Below are 16,334 nucleotides of genomic sequence, written 5' to 3' on the forward strand. Positions count from 1 at the left end.
AAAAAAAAAAAAAAAAAAAAAAAAAAAAAAAATTAAGTGAAAAGACACAGAAATACTAAATGTCAGGCAGAAACATTGGGGATTATTAAAAACAAGTGACTTCCTAGCCATGAAGGCTTCTGGAAAATAAGGGAGTTTACGGAATAATCCACTCAGGTATAAACGGCAATACAGCATGAAAATAACATATTTCTCATCTTCAAATTGCTTAAGCTTTTATTAAAGCACCAAAGGTTTGATATTCTAATTAAGGTTTAGATGGTGTTAAAACAAATGAAGAGAGAAGAAAACTAACTCTGAAATTTTGAAAAAGTGTGTTATACAAAAACATTAAAAATTGAGATCAAGGCCAGATGCAGTGACTTATGCCTGTAATTCCAGTGCTTTGGGAGGCTGGGACAGGAGGATTGCTTGAGGCCAGGAGTTCAAGACCAGCCTAGGCAACATAGTGAGACCCTGTCTCTATAAAAAAAATATATAAAAATTAGCCAGGCGTGGTGGTGTGCGCCTTTAGTCCCAGCTCCTCAGAGGATCCCTCGAGCCTAGGAATTCAAGGCTACAGTGAGCCGTGTTCACACCACTGCACTCCAGTCTAGGTAACAGACAGTAGCCTGTCACTTAAAAAAAAAAATTAAGATCAGAAAACTTAGAGAAAGGATAGTGATGAGTTCTCACTTTCCTCCCAGTGAGAACAAGAAGAGATAGGTTTCAATCGGAACAAGATGGAAGAAATGAGAAGTAGGTTCCTGTAAAAATACAGTAGATACATGTTATTTACAATGAGAGGAAAAAAAGGGAAAAATTCAAATATTCAAAAATTTGCAAGTGATTAAAAATAAATATGGCTCATTTATGCCATGAAATATTTGTTCAGGCATCATTAAAAGTAATGTTTTCAAGGAGTATTAATGAATGTGGAAAAATTATGTTTTCAAACAACGTTATAGATATGGGAAAACAAAATTAAATTAATATAAAATTGCATTAACGTAGTTCCAATTTTGGAAAAAGGGAAATCATATGCTCGAGCATGTGTGAAAAGTCACATAAACAACACAGCACATGCAAGAAAGTCAGGAGAAAATATACCAAATATCTTAGCCTCTGGATCAAAGGTTTATATTCTTCTTTGTATTTTATCTTATGTATTTTATACAATAAGCATGTATACTTTTATACGCAGAAAAAAACATTATTCAAGCATTGTAACAAGAACAACTTCAGTTAGACATCAGGAAAAACTACCTGCCAAAGTAACAAAATTCAACAGAATTCTGTGAAATTACCTTCTCTATAGGACCTAAAAACACCTATCTGTGCTTCTTTCTTTCTTTTTTTAAACTAAGCTTTTTCTGCATCAAGAGTCCATTTTGAAAAATGACTTTGCAGGCAATGAGGTCTTGGCTTTGGCACGAGAAACTAAGCCCAGTTTTCCCTCCTACCTTGCGAAGTCCAGGTCTGCCTCCCGTGACATGGTGATGTTGGTCAAATTCTGCTGAAGAACAAAAATGTTCCTACACATTTTCTTGATGCCAGACTCACTGATGCGCCTGAAGTACTGGGCACCGTTAATGAGGATGCAGGAGATCAGGTGGCCCAGGCCTGAGGGGTCAGCACAGTGTGGGGCAAAGAAAACGGAAGACAGATTAGAGGCATTCCTACAGAAACCTGCACACAGAATTGCTGTCTTCTAATCCTACATTTAAATGACCAAAGAAAATCTACCTCTGATGGTTGCATCTGCTGATCTGACAATAATTTTAGGGTATTTCTACATCGCCCTAGTAGTTACAAATGGGTGGACTTCATGTTGACGGCCAAGCCTGGTAACAGCCACATCTCCAGCATTGCCATGTACACCTACTGCCACCATGCCAAGGCCTTAGAGAAGAGGCCAGGTTATCACAAACCGTTGAAGTGCACGGGAAATCCTGCTTTTCTTTACAGACAATTGGGAAGCAGAGAAGAACACAGGCATATAAAATGACCTGTTTGGCCTCTCCTTCCTCCTGAAAAGTAGAGAAGGACACTTTTGGCTCAAAAGTTGACTGGGAAGCTACATAAATAAAATCAACAGGAAACTGGGCCTTGGCAATAATGTTAATATATTTCAACACTGTCAAGTAAAAAATAAATCAATAAGAAAACTGGGTTATTGGCAATAATGCTAATATACCTTAAAAATGGCAATGGGTGTATTTCTAAAGTAGTAATTGGAGAAAATGTAATTAGAAACAAAGGGTGAAGGCAAAGCAGATAATACATTAACTGTTGACTTCCCATGAGACATCTTTGGACATTTTGGGGCCCCCTAAGTGGTTTGTTCTTACATCTGGAGGGTTGTTTTGTGGTCTGTGAAATTTAGCAAAGGACAGCTCAGGACATCAGCAAACTAACAAGTCCTCCTCAGGATACCCCATGTAATTAAGTTGAGAAACGCTGGTTCAGAACAACGTGAGGCACATACGGGTTACTATTTTTAAAAGCTGGATTTTAATTCTAAATGGAATTCAGTAAACGTTTCTTCCTTCTTTCTTATTCTTGGATGCTAGCAGGACATTTTCCTCGGAACCGCAAAGCTGGTCTGACTAGTCGCAAGCCATTTGCTATTGGTTGTTTTCCTGTTCTGAAGTCTAGTCCCTTCCCCGAGACTCTGAGGTTTAGATCAGAGAGCAGGGCTTATCTTTAGGTCCATGGCTCCCCATGTCTTCAAAATGAGTTTTCCCTTGATTAAAGTGAAAGTAGAAATGAGGGAGGAGATGCATTCAGGTCTTACTTCAGCTACACTCACACAACATTGCTTCAAGACCACAAACTTGTACGTGCTACTATTTGAATGTGAAGAAAAGTTTTTATTCAAAGAAAAACACAACTGCAGATTCTACATTTAAAGCTAGACAACTTATTTATATGAAAAATCTCTGTAGGCCAAGTTTTGGTGTCATTCTCTCATGTCCATAACTTTAGGTACAGTTTTTTTTTTTTTTTTCCCTGCCACAATATAACATGGTCTGCAAGCCTGGGTAATGAAGGGGTATGCTGTTTGTAGAGAATAAGAAATAATAATACATTATAATAAATACATTAAATGCATTTTGTCGTAGGAATAAAACAAATGTTGATATGCAGGGGCTGGGAAGAGCCACAGTCAAGAGCAAAGAGGAAACTCGGTGTAATAACAGAAAAGTGAATTCTCAGGTAGGCACTGCAGCTCAAAGCTGCAGAATATTCCAGGTGCCGCCAAACTCATAGTGCCATGGGGTTAACTGACAGCTAACCCTTTAATCACTTACACTTTTTGGCTCAAGTCTTTGAGAGATAAACCCCAAGAGAACACATCTCTTTATAACTCCATATATATTTAAGGACTGGATTTTGGGGGCGTCCAAATTTGCAGGAATATAACTTTCATAAAGCAAACATTGGCCATGTATTATTGTCAGTTTGCCACAATCCTTTGGACAATGTACCTTCTTAGTTGTTTTAAAAAATACTAGTTTAATTCTGTGAGAACAGAGACACAAGTTTTCACATAAACAAACCAAAACATGGACCAAGGGAACATAATGTGAAATCCTAACAGGGGTCCTCTGGGTGAAATTCATCATGAAAAATTATTTGGGTGCCATCACATTTTTTCAAAATTGTGAAGCGTAATGTCTTTAGATGGTACTTCCTGTCTCTCACACCCTTCCTTGCCTGCCCCCTTGGAGGCATTTATGGACATATCCTTCCTAAAAATTGCTGCTAATCAGAGGCTTCTGTTCTTTCCAGATGATTATAACATTCTGTGAGAAAACTTTCCGTTCCAGTGATAATTTTAGCCAATGAGTGATCTTTCAGGATTCTCTCCTCATTGTGTATGTGTGCTTTTTTTTTCTTTCATAAGCTCCTCTTGAGTTAATTTGTGGCCCAGTCTGCACATTCTCTCAAATCTCATGAGTGGCATGTCAGGGAGGCAGCCATCTGCCTTATCTTGGATTAAATCTCCTTATCAACCAGGAGCAGATGGTGGCCATATTGTTGTCTACCTAGTCACACACAAAGAGGCTAGGTATTGCACATTTAGTTCAAACAAGCAAGCAAACAAACAACTCTTTTCTACAAGTCTTCAACTTCAGTAATACAGAAAACCAGGAAAACCTTCGTCCTTTCTTCCTCCCCAACTCCCGGAGACAGAAGCAGGGCCTGACCTTCAAAGATATACTGGAACTTGTGCTGCTGAAGGCTGGCACTCATGGCCTCTTCAATGGCGCTGATATCTTTGTTGAGCTTGACCACCAGGGGGTCATAATCCATACTTTCCACATTAGCCACAATGGCATAGTTCCCCTCCTTTGCAAGAGGGATGAGATAGTGGAAACAGTGAACCCTGAAAAAGAGAGAGATGGGGAGAGCAGTTACTAATAAATCTTTCCAGGGAGGGCAGTGATCTTAGGACACAGCACCAAAATAACTACTAAATTATCATTAATAAATGTAAGACTAACGATGATAGCCAACGCTTAACTCTGTACTCTATTTGTGCCAGACACTATGCTCTACACTTAATATGAAGCAGCTGTGGCCTTGTATGTTTTAATGTAAACACCCTCCCCTCTTTTAACCAGAAAGCCATCTTAGTTATTCTATAGAACAACTGAGTGATCTGGGGCAAGCTGGCTGCTATGATCATTGCTTGTTTAATCCATACAGTGTTGGTAAGGAGTTCTAAAATTCTTTTCAATGCCAGGGTTGTAGGTATAGTGTGAAAAGCATTGTAGTTTTCAACAGATACTGTTGCAGTGAAGATGAGAGGCAGAGTTTACAGATCTTAAAAGTGTAAGGAGACTACTTTGGCTTCAGTCACCAGCTATATAACTTTAGGCAAGTTACTTTATTTCTCTATCCCTCGGTTTCCTCATCCATTAAATGGGGGTAAAAACAACAGCTGCCTCATAGAGTGCTGTGATTACACTACTACTACATATTAAGTGTTATGTATAGCAGTGTCTGGAACAAATGGCATGCATAGTAAGTATTGGCTGTCATCACTAGTCTTATATTTATTAATGATAAGGTATTAGTTAAGTAAATCATGTACGTAACCTCTATGAATTTGTAAGAAATTGTGCTAGGCCCTGGAAATATAAGACAGTTTATATCCTTAAAGACCCACAGCCTAGTGGGGCAGATTAAGAAAATGACTAAGAGAGAACAGCACCTCACTCCAAGCACATCTACACAGTGTGCCATGGAAACGTGCTACGGGGTATCAGGAAAGGGTCCTGACGGAAGGTGATGTTTGAGTCTCACAGAACCTATCTGACAGCTTGAGGAAGGAGGGCATTTCTGTGTGAAAATGGCCTGTGTCAGTCTGGTCACACACAATTCTCAGGTTCTTTTTGGCAGATATTAGTAGCTGCTGAAGAAGTCTGAGGTGGGTATGGATTGGCTGCACCAACACAGCCTTTTAAAGTTGTAATCAGAGTGTGTTTCAGTCCAAATTCTGCCCTACATGCAGGTATTTATTTTGAATCCCCCACCCTAGGAAAAAAAAAAAAAAACACAACCCAAACCAACAGTATCCCTTGGCAGGCAGAGTTCAGACAGGCTGTTTTGTAAGCCCAGTCTAGTCCTAACTGTCATTTTAGGTGCTCTGTCTGACCTTGCATGGAAGGTTCACTGGAGGTAAGACATGATGACATAATCCAGGGTCCATGTTCTGTTACCTTTACAATTGGCATCAAGTAATAAGAAATATTCCTAAATGAATGGCTGCAAAAGCCTAGGGCATTATTATCTCTAATGATGCGACCATGCTTCGCCTGTCATCTTTCTTTACTTATAGTCAGGTTTACTGAGAAATACTTTACAAACAGTAAAACTCCCCCCTTCTAGTGTACAGTTCTATTAGTTTTAACAAACATGTAAAATTGTATAACCACCACCAGAACCAAATTATAGAACACAAACATCTCCAAAATTCTCTGTGTCCCTTTATAGTCAATCCCTACTCAACTCCCAAACCTTTGGCAACCACTGATCTATTTTTCTGCCTCTACAGTTGTCTTTTCCAGGATGCCATATAAATGGAATCATACAGTATGTAGCCTTTTGAGTTTGGCTTTTTCACTTAGCACAAAGCATTTGAGATTCATCTATGTTGTTCATTACTTTTTTTTGCTGGGTAGCCTTCCACTGAATTGGATGTCCCACAGATTATCTATTCACCCACTGATATTTAGATTCTTTCCAGATTTAGGTGGTTGTGGATAAAGCTACTTCATGTACACATTTTTGTGTGCATATAACTTTGCATTTATTTCTCTTGGATAAATACCTAGAAGTGAGACTGCTGGATCATATGGTAAGCGTATGTTTACTTTTGTAAGAAACTACCAAATTGCTTTCCAAAGGAGCTGTGCCATTTTGCTTTCTTACTGGCAGTATACAAAAGTTCCAGTTGTTCCACATCCTCATCAGTACTTGGTGTTGTCAGTTTTAAAGAAAAATTTTTGGTCATCCCAATAGATGTAGAGCAGTATCTCACTGTGGTTTTAATTTGCATTTTCCTAATGACGAATGATGTTGAGCATATTCTCACGTCCTTATTTTCTGTACATATATTTTTGATGAAATATCTGTTCAAATCATTTGCCCTGTTTTAAAAATTGGGTTTTTTTGTTTTCTTAAGTTTTGAGAGTTCATTATATATTCTGGATACAAGTCCTTTATCAGATACGCATTTTGCAAATATTTTCTCCTGGTCTTTTGCTTGTATTTTAATCTTGACAATGTCTATCAAAAATGGTTTTAATTTTGATGAAGTTCAACTTATAACTTTTTTCTTTTTGGATGGTACTTTCAGTGTCATATTTCAGAAATCTCTGCCTAAATAAAATGATAAAAATTTTTTCCTATGTTTTCTTCTAGAAGTTTTAGAGTTTTAGATTTTACATTTAGTTGAATGATCCATTTTAAGCTAACTTTTATATGGGATGTGTTATATTCTTAAAAGCAGTTCATCCAAGAGAATCCAAATATCTTGACTACTGCTCATTTTTACTGATAGATGCTTATCTTAACAGTTACTAATTAACTAATAACTAATTTCACCAATAAAAACTCATTCTGACATTCATGTACTAATTGGCACAAATGTATAATTTTGATAAGAACACCAGTAATGGCACTGGTTGCAGCCTCCTCTGGAACGTGATCTTTCTGACAGAATGAAAGTTGACCAACTCTGGAATGGGATTCATGACTAGGGCACTGATTGCTACTGTGGTTGAAATTTAAATAAAGTTTAAATTTTATTTTTAACTTTATTTTCAAAGAAGTTGAATAAAATTAAAGCATCTACGCTAAAGTATTTTTAAAGTAAATGACAGATATTATGACTCCAGGCAATGAGAAGACCATGTAAAATAGCATGAGACTATAAATGCAGGATGGTCTGAGGACTGGTGAGTAGTTCTTTTCAGATGCACACAGATCCGACATTACAGGCGTGCCACGAGCTTGGGGAGATGGGCACGGGCCAGGTCAGCAAGGCTCTGAAGGCCATGTAGGGAATCAGGCCTTTATCCTAGAAGCCACAGGGAGCCTTAGGAGGATTTTAAGAGGTGAATAATATAATCAGACCTAAGCTTTGGCAAGATCACTCTGGCACAGTATACGAGTGGATTAATAGCAGAGAATGGAAGCAACTGGAAGTAGAGCGACTAGTTAGGAAATTCTTAGGAACTGGAGGTGAGAGCTTATGAGATCCTGAAGCTATTGGGAGAGAAGACATACAACCTTTCTTTAAGGTATTATCTTCTTCCCAAGTGATTAGAGATTAAAAAAAAAAGAAAGAAATTAAAATAGTCATCAGCTAATGCCAAATTCAAATCAAGTATTTTTTTAAATTTAAATTCTGGCCTGTTGTTGCTGACCTTAGTATGACTTTGACATTAATGTATTCTGCAAACACTGCTGATTACACAGTGGGGTGGATGATTTTCAGAGAGTGCACACTTAGGATCCCAACAGTGATAGACAGTTGCTGTTGAACCTACTTAGAGCCCTCCTGATGGTGAGAAAAATCAGCTGATAAAGGTGACATTCTTGGCATCTTGGACTCAAATGGCAACTTAATTTTCTTCTTCTAAAGTTCAAATAGAAAAAACAAACCTCAACAGTTTTTAATGGGCTCACCATGTCTTTCGTCTCTTGGGGGTACCATTTGCTTTATGCTTTGTACTGTGGAAAGGGGCTGCCTGGTGGTTAAAATGTGAACCACAATGACACAGGTAAAATGTCAAACACTCCTTAGATGGATCATTCAACACAGACTGCGTGGGATTTGAAAACAGTTTTTTGGTTTGAACTTTAATAATGTCAAAGAAAAATATGTGCTATGGATATAAAGATATTTTGGGGAACAAGACCAGTTTTTGGCATCTGAAGTTGTTCTGGACTTTTTGCTGGCATATCTCATTACTTTTTTCCATGAATTTTTTCTTCTATCTGTACTCTTAGCTCAGTGATTTCTTGGCTAAAAGTGCCAGAGACAGGAGCTAATCAGCCACTTTTTCACCACGCCAGCTGCTGGACAACTGGGCCTAAGCTCTAATTCCTTTTTTACAGCAGGATGGGAACAAAACAAATATTAGTTGATGAGAATGATGTTGGCCACACAGCCTCTGTACCTCTTAAGATAATTCAGTGGACTTACAAGTGGACTACTGTGTAAAAACAGAAACTGCAAACCAATTCGTTTCTTTAAAGACAACAGGTTTTGTTTGGTAAAGTAGCACTTACTTTATCTGGGTTTGGTTTCCAACCAGCTAATTCTTAATCACATTTTTACTGAGCACCTAATATACAGCACGATATTAGGTTTCGGGGTCAGCCATCACAATGAACAAGCCACACCTGGAAGAGCTGTTTGATGGTCTCTTCCACAGTCATGCCCCCAGAGCACTTAGCAGACAGCTCTATTCTAGCATTATTATACTAGAGTGGCATGAAATCTGTCTTATTCATTTTGTATCATCACTGTGCAAACTGAAAAAAATTGTTAACATGACCGGGACACAGTAAGTGTGTCTACATTCACTATCCGAGCCTTATGTGGCATATTCTGCTAGTTGTATGTACCTTACTTGGAAAGGAACAAAGACGAAATGAAGCACACTTACAAGAAAGCAACCTGAGTGTTGGAACCATGTTATATGAGGAAGTGAGGAAATTTAATTTAAAAAAATCCCATGTTTCGTGTTCTGAGTTAAATTCAAGGAAAGATAATTCTACATCCAGGGCTCTAAAATTCAGTCTTTTAAAATATTCATTATTAAAAATGACGTTTTTCTGTTTTTAGACTAATGTTGAAGAAGATATAGCAACCGGTGTTATAGCACTGTGTAGTTTCTTGTAAATTAATGACTAAAGCATGTTCAGTATTAAGAAGAGTATTGCCAAGATGTATCAAAAGGGCAGAAATAGGGGTTAAGGACTTAAAAGATCTTACTCAAATGTGTTACAAATATCCCACTTGGAATTAACTACACATAAGCAGACAATTCTGAATGTAGAACACATATAAGCACACAATCAATAGTATAAATACCAGGAGTTGTGATAGTAACTAATTTGGTATTCCCTTGTTTTCCTTTGTAACTCAGGTAACAGCAGCACTAGAATATTACTTGGTGTTTTTCATTTCCTTCCATCTATTGCATATATTTATTCACAGAAGACACCTGATTTATTTCACTGTCCACTTGTAAATAAAGAGATACCAAATCTGTAAATTATTGTAAAACAAATCAGAAAATATATAGAAAGAGCTTTATTTCTGGACAGATTAATGTGAGAAATAAAATCAGGAATAAAGCTGAGTAGCAGATTCTAAATCTGCAATGTTAACTTTTCTTGTTCCACTCACAAGGCTCTCACAAGCAATAAGGAGGTAACTCACTGGGCAATGGTAATGAAGAAGGATAAAAAGCAAGTAGCACACACAAGGAGTCATCATGGAAATAAATCCAAGTTCTAACTGGAGTCCAAACATATTCCCAAGGGTCACCTATCAAACAAAGTCCTATTTACATTTTTAAACCCTAAATCTAGTAAAGACTTCAAATGAAAAGAAAAATAGTCTATCAATGTTAATCATGTTCCAAAGCAATACAGAACAGAATGTGTTACTACACCATGCACTTTCTGGTCCTGATGTTTGGACATTGCTACCTAGTTGTTTAATAAGCATCTCAAACTGAACATCTCTACATGGCAGGCTTGATTGCCGCCATTCTCCTCAACCCTTCTCCTCTCTCAGTCTTTCTCCCCTCAGTTAATGGCACCAGCATCCACACAGTTGCTCTGGCCCCAAACTAGTGGTTTTCCTTGAGTCTTTCCTCTCATTGCACCAGCCCCTGTTTCCAATACAATCTATCAACAAACTTCATTAGCTCTACCTTCAGCATGTGTCCCAAATCCTACACTTCTCATACCTCCACCTCTGTCACCTTGATGCTCAGAGCTGGTCTCAACTGGTCACCCTGCTTCCATTCGTATTTTTCCCTGCAATCCCTTTTCCATACAACAGCCAGAGTGACCTTTAAAAAATGTTAATTAATTGGCATCTCTCCCTTTCTTAAAACCCTTCCATGGCTTCTGTGACATCTGAATGATTCACTTGGTCTGTAAGACCCTGTAATGTGTCAGGCTTCATGACTCCACAGGACTGGGCTCTAGCCTGTCTCCTGTGCCTTATTTTTTCAGTCCTCCCCACCCAGCTTGTTCATCAGCCTACAAGCATATCAGCCTCCTCTCTGCTCTTGAGACAAAAACCAAGCTTGATTTTTGTCTCAAGACCTTTGTTAGTGTGCCTCCCTCTGTCTGAAACTCTCTTCCTCCGGGTCTTTGCACAGATGGATCATTCTTGTTACTTTGTCACATTTCTTTTGACCATTTTATCTTAAAGAAAAAAAATCCCATTCCTAGTCAGCCCCAGCCACTCTTGGCAACTGCCCAGTATGCTAGTGCTGGGTACATGTAGCTACCAGGCACTTAAAATGTGGCCAGTCCACATTGTGATGTGCTGTAAGTATAAATGGGCACTTTCAAAAGCTTAGCGCAAAGGAAAATGCTGAATACCTCAATCACTTCTGTTGATTGCCTATTGAAATGCTGTTTTAGATATACTGGGTTAACTAAAATATATTAGTATAATTCTTTTACTTCTTTCCCTCTACTTTTTCCAACGTGACTCCCTTCTTGACTAGCAGAGCACTTTAGTAAAAATATGAATCACAATAAAGTCACCACAATAGCAAAGCTACCATATTTTGAGCACTTACTTTGTGTCTGGCATTGTGCTAATTATTATTCCATTTATAAAATCTCTATAAGTTAGAAACTACCATTTCCATTTTTAAAATAAGGAAACCGTGGTTTGTAAAGTTAATTAACTGGCCAACGATCGCCTAGCCAGCTGATAGTGACATTTCAATCCAGGTGACCTGATTTCATAGACCATGCCAGCTCTGAATTACCACACTCAAAACACACCATGCGCTCAAACAGTCACTGAATATGGCTAAAAATAACTTTCAGCGTAAAAAGGGATAACATCAATAATATGAGCCAGAAATTATGGTGATACTCCCTGGAAATAAGTAAGTGATTTATGAACCACAGTGCATTCAAACTGCAAGGTCCTGGGCTTGGCTGTATCATACCTCACTTCCAGATGTAAGACCAGCAAGCAGCGGTCAGCCATATCCTGGAACGATTTGGCAAGTTCACTGAGAGTCTGCATGATCTGCTCTGACACTGGGGGGAGATCCGTGTTCATGTGGCTGTCTTGAGCAGGAGAAAGCACTGAAAGGTAAGGATAAAACACCAGTCATTTCATTAGATGCCTACAGATTTTTTTGAAATGACATTATTTTGCTGTTCATCTTGTTGCTTTTACTAGTTTGGGTAACACTAGTGTTGGCAGCATTAGAAGTCCAAGATGATAGACTGTTTCTATATTTGATTACACATAGAAGCTCAGTGGCTTATCTTGAATCAACTCATAGAATAATATTTAGGTTGGTGCAAAAGTAATTGCGGCTTTTGCCATTACTTTCAATGGCAAAAACCCTAATTACTTCTGCACCAACCTACAGAAAGAGAACCTTAGAGTTGGAAGAGGCCTCCACTATCATGTGGCCCAACCACCTGCTCTGTGCCTCCGTCTTCTGTGCACCTTCAAGTGGCTGTCCACATTCTGGTTGCACACTTACACAAATGCTGGTGAAGGGAAACTTAACACCTTTCGAGGCAGCCTGTTCCATCTCCGAAAGATTTGACCATCTTACATCAAGCCAATATCTGCCTCCATTAACTTCTAATCATTGGCTCTAATTTTACCTAACTTTGCAATCCCACATGTGTCAGTACTACAAGTATTGAAGATACCTCTTTTGGCTTCCTTGAAGTCTTCCCTTTTGTAGGTGGAATGTCCACAGTTCTTTACCCATTCTTCTAATGATTGAATTAAATCATTTTATAATTCTCAAAATTTACCTACCAAAACATTCGAATTTTCCTCTATTTCCCTTGAAATGTAGAACTCAGGACAAAACAGAATAAATACTACAGAAAGGGCTGACCAGTCTAGACAGAATGATCAGTTCCCTTTTTCTAGATGCCATGATGCTTTACACTTCCCTAAATTCTGGGCGTGGAAGTGGTAGTGTGCTATATTCCACTTCAGCTCATATATAGCTTATGGCCAACTAAAAGTCCTAAAAAGATCTTTCTGGAAAATTTGATAAAGCTACCTTCTATATATTTCCAAACCAATTTATTAAAATATTTAGTACCACTTAGACATTTTCTTCAAAGAAATGCTGAACAAAAATAAAAAACATTTGTTTATCTCTAAACTTCTATTGTATCCCCATTTCCCCACAATTTCTCAAAGATTACCAACCAACAATTTGGTAATCTCATTCAAAGGTTTCCTTAGCTCTCTGGAGCCCCAAAGTTTGGCTTTAAGTCCTGGCTCCAACATTTCCTTTATGTGACCAAGAGCTAATTATTCAAATTTTCTCCGCCTTATTCTTTTATTTTGTAAAGTGAGGGTAATAGTATCTATATCATGGGGTTAAATGAATTAATGTAGGTGAAACACTTAGAATAACAACATATAAAACTTAATATAAGCAAGAAACATAAGCAATTATTCTTCTTCTTTAGCAAGTGATTTTTTCAGGTTAGGTCTTTGATTTATTACAGCAACAGTATACTTACAAAATAATTCCATCCATCCTTATTCAATTTCTGATATGTTTGGCTTTTCTGTATGAAAATCCTTCTCTTTTTCAGAGAGTCCTTTGGAAGAAAGAGGTGCTCTGGACTTAGGGAATATGGGAATTGGTGAGGCAACACTAACTCAGAAGGTCATTCACCTTATAGGGTAGAGAGCCAACGTCTTGCTATAGTATGTATTGTTTGCACTTATGACCTTTCAGCACTGTATCCATTCCTAAACTTTGCTAAGTCCAGAAAACGGCTTGGATAGACAATCCAGGCTTATAATATGTAAGGCTAAGTTCTCCTCTGTGGAACAAGATTGTAATAAGTAAAAATAACATGGCAAACATGAACAAAAATAAAAAAAAGAATGTTGTTCAAGGGAACTGATGGGTGAGGAGGAAGGGAATGTAGCAATGCAGACTTTAAATTATTGCCAGCCTTGGTATCATTCTAGATGTTTACTAACTTGATCTGCTGAAGCCTAGATGTATGACATTGCATCTCTTCTCTAACGTTAGCGTTAATCATGTTGTTTGATCGCAAGGCAAGGTCACTGCTTTTGCAATGTTTTCATGGAACAGGCTAGAGGAAAGCAACTATACAACTGTAATATTTAAAAACATTTTAGGGCTTTTCAGCCCTTCAATTCCTCTATGGGGTGACAGTGACTGTAGCATGGAGAGTTATCTTGTGTCAATGAGAAGAGGCAGAAATTGGACTTTGAAGTCTCACTCCTAGTCTGAGGTCCAAAGATATACTAATCGACCAAATTCCATCAAAGGCATTCTGGACAAATCCCGCCAAGAAACTTTAAAAATTCCCCTTTCCTATTTTATAAATACGTAATTTTATCATGTGGCAATTAACCACTGTCAAATTACAAATTAAGAAATATCTAAGTTGAGTAAGTCTATGGCAGATTAGCTGCTGAGGTAAAACTTAGAATGAGTGAGGTAAAAAGTAGTTTCAGGTAACAGCACACTGTACATTTCACTTGACTGTAATCTATGGCAAAAATGTAACATTTTATTAAAGCAACATGAAAAATTATGCCCAGAGCTCTACTAGAAAGCTTGCTTGTGAGCTCCTCAGGGCTTACTGAAATTTACACAGTTTTCTTAACAAGAAGGAATATACTGAGCAAAGAAATACTAAGCATGGCAAACAAAGACAACACAAAAGCCATTAACTAGATCTTCAGTGTCAAAAGAGAATCTATAAAAAAGATTGCTAACACGATCTGCTTGGGAGGTTACAGTTAAGGTATGAGATTACTAGACACACACACACACACACACACACACACCCCCTCATACATACCCTTTAAGAGGCTACATTGTATATTTATCTCCAGTATTGCTCTTCATATCAGCAGAGACCACACATATTGGACTTTAAATATGTTAGTGCTTGATCGCTTTATGAAGATATGCACTCTGAGCTGTTTTTCTAATACTAGGGATGGGTGACATAAGATCATTCTTAGTATCTTTGTTCCTCCTATGACCACTGCATAAAGCACGCCATCTTTTATTTTTATTTTACTTTAAGTTTACTTTAAGTTCTGGGATACATGTGCTGAACGTGCAGGTTTGTTACATAGGTATACATGTGCCATGGTGGTTTGCTGCACCTATCAACCCGTCATCTAGATTTTAAGCCTCCACATGCATTAGGTATTTCTCCCAAAGCTCTCCCTTCCCTTGCCCTCCTCCCCTTGACAGGCATGGCACATATACGCCACAGAATACTATGCAGCCATAAAAAAGAATGAGTTCATGTCCTTTGCAGGGACATCAACAAAGCTGGAAACCATCATCCTCAGCAAACTAACACAGTAACATAAAACCAAATACCTCATGTTCTCACTCAGAAGTGGGAGTTGAACAATGAGAACACATGGAAACAGGGAGGGGAACATCATAAAGCATGAATCTTTAAGTCACCTAGTTAGCTGTTTGTGGCAGGATGATTTTGGCTTTCTGTACTACATAAACATTATTCCATAAAAGGAAGCCGAACATTGGTCTTTGGAGCAGACACTGCTTTTTTGGTGAACCAGCAGCTACTTCCAATTTCATTCTCTCCTTTGCTCACTCCACTACAGATTCTGGAAAGCTAAATATTTATAATCCCAGCCCTGTTTGTTGCTAGAGGTGACCATGTATCATATCTGTCCACTGGCCCCCTAAGTACAGTCTTTTGTGGCTATTGGGAAGTCTTTTGTTTTCCTCGATAAAAGGAGAATTGAGGCTGGTGCCACCACTTGCTCCCACTTTCCCCACTTTTCTGATTTGACTGAAGTACCTGAAGTTGCATCACCTTGCTATTGAGAGGAAAAGACCAAGAATCAGAGAGGTGCTGGACTAAGTATTGTTAACCATTGGCCAAAAGAAGCTATTGCTTGACTTCAGACTTTTTGCTATATTAGAAAAACAAACACCTCTTTAAATCACTGCAAATAAAAAAAAATTAATAACTTGCTACAAAATTAAATCCTGTTTTCAGCCTCTGAAATTTTAAATTCTAATATCATATTCTCAGATCAAAAACTTTTCTTCTTTCAACTCTCTCTCACCCTCATTTCCATTATAACTTTAATGCTGTAATCCCCTCATTTTCTCCTGGTAGAAAAAGTCCCTCTTAGGACCCTCAGCATGAATTGCATGGTTGATCCCCTGAGCTACTCTTTGACCATAAACCTCAACTCCCTTGAATACTTTTCCTTCACTATAATTGCCCTAAAACTCACGTAACATTGAGCCAATTCTATAACTCATAATTTGACAGGAAAACAAAAGAACATATTGTTCACTGATACCAAAACTAGACAAAGCGAAACAACAAAAAAGAAAACTACAGGCCAATATCCCTGATGAATATAAACGCAAAAATCCTCAACAAAGTGCTAGCAAATAGAATTTGACAACACATTAAAAATATCATTCACAGTGATCAAGTGGGATTCATCCTAGGGATGAAAAGATGGTTCAACATATGCAAATCAATAAATGTGATATATCACATCAACAGAATAAAGGACAAAAATC

The 16,334-nt window shown here is 38.0% G+C and overlaps 1 protein-coding gene across 2 annotated transcripts in view; it reads right to left on the bottom strand.

The window, feature by feature from the left end:
• Positions 1–16,334, bottom strand: part of EXOC4 (exocyst complex component 4) — an 870,987-nt gene that overhangs the window by 73,607 nt on the left and 781,046 nt on the right. For both annotated transcript variants that reach the window (XM_011995827.1, XM_011995828.1), the window contains 3 exons: positions 11,715–11,856; positions 4,194–4,372; positions 1,443–1,602 (listed from right to left, as the gene is read on the bottom strand). In XM_011995827.1, the coding sequence (XP_011851217.1) occupies positions 1,443–1,602; positions 4,194–4,372; positions 11,715–11,856 (481 nt within the window). The remainder of the gene's footprint in view (positions 1–1,442; positions 1,603–4,193; positions 4,373–11,714; positions 11,857–16,334) is intronic.

Source organism: Mandrillus leucophaeus, unplaced genomic scaffold (assembly GCF_000951045.1).
Source record: "Mandrillus leucophaeus isolate KB7577 unplaced genomic scaffold, Mleu.le_1.0 Scaffold5, whole genome shotgun sequence".
NCBI classification, from domain to species: domain Eukaryota; kingdom Metazoa; phylum Chordata; class Mammalia; order Primates; family Cercopithecidae; genus Mandrillus; species Mandrillus leucophaeus.